General features: G+C 32.4%; 1 protein-coding gene across 2 annotated transcripts; it reads right to left on the bottom strand.

Moving 5' to 3' along the window:
• Window positions 1-598: 598 nt before the first annotated feature.
• LOC120075202 (CXXC motif containing zinc binding protein) lies at window positions 599-3,503 on the bottom strand. Of its 2 annotated transcripts, none has more exons than XM_039028405.1 (4): window positions 3,292-3,503; window positions 2,786-2,893; window positions 1,422-1,589; window positions 599-887 (listed from the first exon to the last, which is right to left on the bottom strand). In XM_039028405.1, the coding sequence occupies exons 1-4, from the start codon at window positions 3,391-3,393 to the stop codon at window positions 765-767; spliced, it is 501 nt and encodes a 166-aa protein (XP_038884333.1). In that variant the 5' UTR covers window positions 3,394-3,503; the 3' UTR covers window positions 599-764. The 2 variants fall into 2 exon arrangements, with proteins under 2 accessions (XP_038884333.1, XP_038884334.1); XM_039028406.1 differs by having other exon boundaries at window positions 3,185-3,314.
• Between the last annotated feature and the right edge of the window lie 5,107 nt (window positions 3,504-8,610).

Here is an 8,610-nt window from a genome sequence, read left to right as displayed (position 1 = left end):
TCTCATACAAAAATTGTTGTGAGATACGGAGAAAAACAGTTAAAGGGGGGAAATAAAAGTATGAGAATCATCTGCTAAAAACACATAGCAATAAGTAAATTATTAATATTTTTTTTAAAAAAAGTGAATTATTATTATTATTATTATTTTAATAAAAAAAAGTGCTAAAATAAATTAAAATAGGTTTATTCTAAGGAAAATTATTTTAAATCACAAAATTGTTGAAAACTAACAAATAATAACAAAATATCACCGTCTATCTATGAAAGACCGCGATAGTAGTCCATAGCAATCAAACATGAAAATTTTGCTACAATTTATAAATGTTTTAGTCCATTTTCCTATATTTGAAAACAACCCTTATTCTAATTTCCAACTCAATCTATTCTTTTGGAACTTGGAGAACAAACATTTAAAGAAAAGAAAAGAAAAAAACTATTTAGCATTTTTCAACAATATGATTGATTAAATGCATAAATTTGGAACTTTTTTAGGGTGCTCTCCTGAGTCTCCTCCCAGAAGGGGGTTCTAACTTTCACAGCTATATATATGGGGAAACAAAAAAAAAAAAAAAAAACAAAAAAACAAAAAAAAGAACTACCAACAAAAGGAAGCAAATAATGACCATTCATTCAACTCCTCAAACTTCATTCTTAGTTCAGAAAAAAGAAAGGTGAAGAGAACTGATAGATCAGGGCCACATTTAATATGGTCATTTTTTTTTTTCTTAACAGTGGGAGATATAATGTGGGTATTATTATCTCCTACTTTACCAACTCAAATGTGGCCTCTAATTTGGAAATCATGACAGGGCATTCTCCCTTCTCATCATACTCTGCAAACTCACCTTCACTCAAGTCAATATCCTCAAATTTAGTCCCTTCTATCTGCAAAAGAAAATAAGGCAGCTGTTTTAAAACTTTTATACAAAACTATGCCAAACTATCAGACAGCATGATCAAAATAACAGGGTAAGTATCTACTGTCATATTCTTCATTTTTGATATAGTTATTAAATGTTTGAGGATAGGCTGCAAGAACACAGGTTACATGAATTACTTTCAGTCCTCAATTAGACCAAAATGCCAGACAGTGGGGCTGTTATAGTATGGTAAGTATCAAAATTTGAAGAAAAAAACTCGAAAGATTTATTAGATCAAAATCAAGGTTATAAGTACAGACATCTTTAATGAGCTATTAAGTCAAGAATAGAAAACTCTAAAGAAAATGTAAGAAAGAGGAAGGAAATTCTAGTCTCATGCCAACTCTAAAACGTTCTGAATCTGCATGATCAATAAGTTATATATGTTGATTAGAAAAATAAAGTTATACATGATCATGGAATTTAGAAACAGATAGGCCATGTCAAATACTTTGCGTTCATTACACGAGTTGGAAGGTATACAAATTGGAGGACTTACAGATTCTGCTTTCCATCCAGGTCCAAATACGAAGTCCATAGGCTCATAACCTCTGCAGTCAAATAACATCAAGGGAGATGACTTTCCTAATTCACTTGTTTCCTGAGTCAATGGTTGACCTCGCCCTGGAATCATTGTGATAGTTCCCTCCCTCCCACAGAACTTGCACTATAAGAAAATGGACATGAATATTGCAGTTGTTTGGAGGTAATTATTTTAAGTGCAAAAGGAACTGATTGAAACTACTAATTGAAATAAACCATAGTTTGATATCGGACAATCATCTTTGATGACTGATCAAGTTTAATTTTCAAGCCATTCCCTTAAATATATATAATTTCAGCATACCCATAAAAGGAGCAGTTGAAGTGGAAAGTAAACTGAATATCACATTCAACATCGCCACAAGTTTCTAGTTTCAGAACTGACATTCACACCAAACACAAAATGCTGAGAAATGTTATAACTTCATGGCCAAATGATATTGGAAAACATATTAGCATTTTCGTTTTCCATATCACTTGAAAACTGGAATCTTCATGTCAGGTTGACTATTGACACAACTTTTACAAAGACCCTGTAGTAAATTACTTAATCCAATTCGGCAAACTACATTTATTTGATTTTTCTAGAAAGGTACACCAATCAAATTAAAATAACAAACGGATACAGCTTAAGTAAGAAACAAATTATAAGCTAAGTATTAGTGATCCCTTTTTTTTTCACATGTGAATGTCAGACCGACTTGTGCACACCTCGTCTATTCTCATGGACCAACTTGAACTTGTTCTCCCTAAGCCTTTTATTATTTATAGGGGTCTTACTGAACACTATGTCAACCCATGGTGGTTAACTAAGAATTAATGATCTCGAGCGTCAATTTTGTTTTTAGTTTGGCAACAAGTGAGGGTGGAGGACTAGGATATCTGACCTTTTAGTTGAGATATGTCTTAACTAGTTGAACTACGTCCAAGTTGGCCTCAAGTGTCAAAAGAGTTAAGAACAAGTCATCCAGAAGTGTTGGATCCTACTACTACGAATCTTTTGAAAATTAATTGAAATGAGGCCACCATAATATGGCTACTAGTTTATACCACAGGATAAATTAAATTGGAATTACAAAACGTATTTCAGATCTACATGTACTTCTAATGGTTATTACTTATTAGGGCACAACCACACCGTCTCCTACAAACGCCTCTCCATTGCTTGGGACCTAAGAGTATGGGAGCCAGAAATTTCCTTCTCTTTCCCTTCATTTTCTCATCAACCATGGAACGATCATCTTTATGTCGATAACTAATCTACATACTTTCCAGAATATGACTATCTTCTTAAAATAACCATCTCTAAAAGAGAATTACCTTTTGAACGAGATTAGTAGTCCCTTTACCAGCTTGGAGAGGAATAGTTTCATTCAAGGTCACGCACGTTTCTTTCTGGCTCACCTCCCCGCATCTCCCGCATTTCACCTTCAAATCGAAAGCATCACACAAATAAGATAATCACACAATGTCAATTAACAGAATCAAGGAGGAAAATACGGTAACAACCAATCAATAGCAGCAAGAAAGAGAACGACGCTAAGAATCATCACCAAATATGATGTCCTCGAATCGATTGCAGGGATAAAACTCCGAAAACGACAATTTATAATTTCGAAGCACGAGGAGGATGATAAAGTGGAACATGCAGGCAAATAAAAAACCAGCTATGAAGGTTATATAAACTTCGAATTCCTCAAGTTCTAGTGAATAACTTACAAATTCAGAAAGCGATTGAAGAAATGCCATGGAAGAGAAGAAAAAACATTCCAAAAGATTAATCAAATGAACGAAGAAAACAAGATTGGATGATATTAAGGAGATACTTTGAAAAGGTAAGTGAAGTTTGGGTCGTCGCAACCATCTTGAGGCTGAAGATTGGTGAGGTTCTCGAGCTCCGCTTTGATCTTAAGCAAGAAGTTCACCATTTTTGAAGCGGTTTTGCATAATCACACTTCCTCTTCAACAGAGTGTGGAATTTTGGATTTTAGACTTTGGGAGGACGGACCATGGGCTCGGGTTTTCTTTTTGTTTAACGGATGACCCAAAGTGGGAAATTTGTATGGATATAGTGGCAACTCGAAATTTGGCCTATTTTAAAAAATTACTCGAAATTTGACCTTCGACTTATGCCGATAATGTGTGAACGTACTATTTAAATTCCAAAACGCGTGTAAGGTTAGACACAGTCTAGATTTTTCACTCTTTCCTCTCGCTCCTTTATCTCGTTCCTCAATTCACATTGCTCTCCTTCATTTTTTTCCTTGACTTTTTCCTTCTTCCTCTCGTTTCTTCCTCATTAATTTTGTAGTTTTTTCCTCTTCATTTGAATTCTCACTCTCGCTTCTTCCTCTCATTCTACTTCACGCTCCAACTTATGTCTTTGATTCGAGAAGAAGAAGATGTCAGTATAACAGAAGAAATCACCAAAAAAGGAGAGCAACTGAAGAAAAGAGGGTGGGAAGGAAATCGTGCCGGAAAAACTAGAAAAAAAAAAAAAAAGAGAAAAAGAAGACATAAACGTAAATTATTGAAAAAGAAAAAAGGGAAATCACTAAAAAAAGGCGCATAAAAATAAGAAATCACTGAAAAAGTAAAAAAAAAAAAGAAGAAGAAAGTAGAAAAAACGGAAAAAAGAAAAAGAGAAAAAAATCTGTGAGAGATAGGAGGAAGAAGGAAGAAGGAAGAAGGGTTAAAGTAGTAAATTCATAGGAGATGACATCATCAGAAGACAAAAAATCGAGCGAATTGAAAAGTGAGGCCAGATTTCGAGATGATCCCTATTCGGTATCAATTTTCCACCCAAAATGCTCTCTAGATAATTTTTTTTTTAAAATATCTATTTATACCACTAAACTAAGTTAGTATTAATTTAAAATAATCATAAAATAAGAGTTCAAATTTAATTTTAATAGTGGTGAAAAATAGTGTACCTTAATTAATTATCGTAAATTAATTGATAGATATTAGTATTAAAGGTGAAAATGAGTATTTAGTAAAAAAAAAGAAAAAAAAGCTAAGATTAAAAATATAAATCTAAAAATTAATTAAAACAGAATTCAAATTTAGATAAAATTATAATATTTCGAAATTTAAAAATTAAATTGAAATTAAACTTAAAGTAAGGATTTTAAAACTAGTGATCAAAAAAGTATTTACACGTTTTTATGGGTGTAATTCATTCTTTCTTCTTATTATTATAACATGTCTATATAATATTTGGGTTATGTTAATGATTTTCTTGAATCTTAAATAGAGAAATTATTTTAAATGATAAAATTATGAAAAAAATATATATATTTTTTAAATAATAGTAAAATATCACCGTCTATCGTGGGTAAGACAGTAAAATTTTACTATATTTTAAATATTTTGATTTATTTTAATATATTTTGAAAACAACTTATTTAAATACTTAGAAAAATTCAAATATAGCCTAAATTGGCCGATAAATAAAAATAGAAAATTAACCCAACGACAAAACAACTTTCCAGCTCGATAAAAAACACACCGAATTTAACAACAAATTCACACTTCACATTTAATAGAATAAGAGATAAAAGTAAACTTTTTATTTTCTTCAATAGAATGGAAGTTTTTAAAATTCATTCAAACAAGCATAGGTCATCTTGTTAAAAATAATAATAAAATTACATTTTAATCTTAAACTTTGATAAAAATAATAATTTAGTTCATTAAACTTTAGTTTGTACCAATTTAATCATTATATTTTTAATTTTATAATAATTTAGTCATTAGATTTTATTATATAACAATTTTGTTCTTGTCTTTTCAAATTTGTAATAATTTAATCCTAACATTAAAAAAATCAAAATTAAACTTCAATTTCTTTTTTTTTTTTTTTTTATGATGTAAACTTTGTATATTTTATCAAATACCGAGTCTTAAATTTGTTTATCAGTTTATTTATACAAGAAATCTCATTAAACCATAACATTCATTTTACGATAGGGATTAAATTATTACAAATTTTAACATACAATGACTGACTTACTATATAGTAAAGTTCAGAGACTAAATTATTGTAAAGTTAAAAGTACAGGTTATAAACAAAATTAAGCAACTAAATTGTCACTTTTACAAAAGTTTAGAGACCAAAAGTTATTTTTAAAAAAAAAGCTATGTTTTACACACACACACAAAAGAAAATAAAAGAAAAGAAAAAAAGCTCCCTCCACAAAATTGATCGAATTTGGAATAATTGTATGGAGGGCCTCTTTATAGGTCCCAAATGAAAAGTGACCTCAACTTTTAAAATAAATGGTTTTTGGTCTTCTACTAATGTCATCATGCTATGAAATTACCACTTTAACCTTTCTTCCTTTTGCAACATTTTTTCTTTTTCTTTTTTTCCTTTTTTTTTTCTTTGCTTTTTTTGTTTTTTGTTTTGTTTTGTGTCGTCATTTTCTTCTTCTTTCGTTTCTTTTTTTTTTTTTGCATCATCATCATCTTCGGTGTTCTTCTTTTTATGCTTATACTTCTTTTTCTTCTTTTGCATTCTTCTTCTTATGCTTCTTCTTCTTCTTTTATGTTGTTGTTGTTGTTCTTCTTCTTCTTTAATTTTTTTTCTCTTCATTTTTTGTTCTTCAATCTTTTTTTTTTTCCTCAAAGAAAAACTTTATAGTTTTGTCTGATGAGAAACAAGTGAAAGGAGAGAGAAGCGAGAGGCAAAAGAGAGAAAAACTTGAGGAAGAAGTGAGATGAATAATCTAAACAAAACAAAGGGAAAAATCAAAGAAAAAAATTACAATTGTGTCAGATGAGGAACAAGAAAAAGGAGCGAGAAACTAGAGTAGGAATTGAGAGGTAAGAGCGAGAAGCGAGAGATGGGAGTAAGAAACGAGAGGATGATGAATAAAGGAAAAATTGAAGAAAAATTTGTAGTTGTGTCTGGACAATAGGAAGGAGCGAGAAACAAAAACAAGAAATGTGAGGAAGAAACGAGACTTTATTTGAGCGTCAGGACCTCACGCACGATCTGAAACACAAAATGGTAATTTCGCACATGGCTAATGTAAGCAAAATGCCATTTTTGGACCAAATTTCATTTGGGTCCTAAAAAGGGCCTTCCGAACAAAAACCTCATTGAATCGTCATCACCAATATAATTGAGAATGATAGGAATTAACATGAGAATTAGCCACTTCAATCGAAGCTTCCTTACTCCACCACCAATTTCTTCTCCGATTTTGGATTCTTCGCCGAAATATTCTTCCTGTCAACAGAGTCTCAGGATGAGGATAAGCAACCGTGGAGCATTTTAGAGAAGAAACTCATTTCGTTGGTTCTCATGATTTTGCCCTAAACTCGTGTAATTTGTTGGGAAATTTGGGCCTAAAATGCCAAATGACCTTTTTTTTTTAATAGAAAAAGTCAGATGTCATCGCCATACCAGATTACAAAATTGCCTTCCACTTTTCTTTTCCACACGAAATTTCTCTCTTAAAATGTAATGATACTTTTGTGTGGAAGTTCGCTCGATATTATGTGTGGAAGTTCTGTTCAATCTCGCTTTGCAAAATTGTCCATCTGCTACCGACATTCGAAGCTCTTGGGTAAGTGAATTTAATCTTTTTCGTGCATGTTGTATTTTTTTAGGTTTTGGGTTGGAATCGGTCAGCACGTTTTATGGATTTCGGGGTTTAGTAATCGGTCGCATCTGTTTGTATTTTGGGTTTCCATGTGTTCTGCGTCATTGAGGACGAAAATGAGCTATAGTTAGAGCCAGATAAGGTGAGAGTGAGATTTTTGAGAGCGATATAGGTGAGAGCGAGACTAATGAGAGTAAGGTCGGAGAGAGCGAGATTGGCTAGAGCATAATAGGCAAGAGCGATATATGCGAGAGCGAAACAAGCGAGACTTAAACGTAATGTATGGTTACTGATTTTTTTAAAGAACCTGTTATCTGATAGATTGAACGTTCGTTTCATGCAAAAGCACTTTAAGATTTCAAAAGGTTTGAAAATACATGAAATTGATCGGTTTCCCGGACAAGTAACGAGCTTGGTCCACATTGTGAATGCCAATAAGATTGTGAAGAAGAAGCTTACCCGAAGGTAGTTAGAGATGTTCAAGAGAATAATTTTTGGGTGATTCCTAGACATTAACATCATATTCAACATGCCACTTGTCCACCATATGCTATTAAGGAAAGTGAAGATGGAGATAGCTGACTCGACCAACTTCTTCTTTAGAAGGAAGGTCGTCACATTTTTGAAAGACGATTTTTTTTGTTGATTACTAGTTTGTGGCAGTCCCCTATGCGAGTTCTTCAGAGTGGGGAGTCCTTATAAGAACTTGCTAAGTACTTTGGTAATTGATCGAATTCGAACTCATTCAACATGAATTTACTAGAAGAAGAATATAAGAAGTTGGAGTTCGAAAACAATGATGGTGCTGTTAAGATCACCTTAGTGTATTACATGAAGGTTGCAATGATGGGAAAAAAAATAAGCAAAAGAGTGTAGTCAATCGTGCACTATTTTTAGATGTTGAGGACTTAGATTATTACAATCTAGATTGGGGTATAGTTATTTGGGAGAGGACACTTGACGCCCTCAAGACTGCATTGAATGATAAGGTTGGTCTATACAAGGAGAAAGTCAAAAGAAATAAAAAATACATCCTAAATTACTTCTGCATGGATTTTCCCAAACATTCCAGGTAGATGTTCTTTAACATAAGTTTATCTTTGTGTTTAACATTAACATAGTTCTGAATATGTATTATTTCATATTTAGGTATGGATGTACGAGATCCTATCAATGGTAACGGGGAACATCGCCACTCGAAAGAGTAAGGTAGTTGTGCCTCATATATTATGGTGGTCATGCTCCTACTAAGTGCATTCAAAGTACTGGAGAGAGACATTTTTTAGTCTCAAAATGTAAGTGTAATCTAGCCACAGTTTTTTTATTTGGTTTTTAAATTGACACTAACCATCTTATTAGGTGAGGCTGTTAATATAGACAAAAGTCAAAGAGGGTCTTGTCATGTCGGATGCTGAGAAGAAGTTTCAGGATACCCCAATGGATAGATGGGCAGTAAGAGAAGTACATTCCGACGCTAATATTGAGAAGCTCTAATAGTTTAGAAAGTGACGATAGTTTGAATGGGGACGATAG

The sequence above is a fragment of the Benincasa hispida genome, chromosome 4 (assembly GCF_009727055.1).
Source record: "Benincasa hispida cultivar B227 chromosome 4, ASM972705v1, whole genome shotgun sequence".
NCBI classification, from domain to species: domain Eukaryota; kingdom Viridiplantae; phylum Streptophyta; class Magnoliopsida; order Cucurbitales; family Cucurbitaceae; genus Benincasa; species Benincasa hispida.
Note: the sequence above shows the minus strand (reverse complement) of the source record. Positions and strands in the feature narration are given on the sequence as shown.

Excerpts from the sequence above, each read along its gene's own strand:
- LOC120075202 (XM_039028405.1), bottom strand. The coding sequence starts at position 3,393 with ATGGTGAACTTCTTGCTTAAGATCAAAGCGGAGCTCGAGAACCTCACC. Across the intron at positions 1,590-2,785 it reads CTACTAATCTCGTTCAAAAG|TGCAAGTTCTGTGGGAGGGA; the intron begins GTAATTCTCTTT and ends ATTTTCTTATAG. Across the intron at positions 888-1,421 it reads CTGGATGGAAAGCAGAATCT|ATAGAAGGGACTAAATTTGA; the intron begins GTAAGTCCTCCA and ends TTTCTTTTGCAG.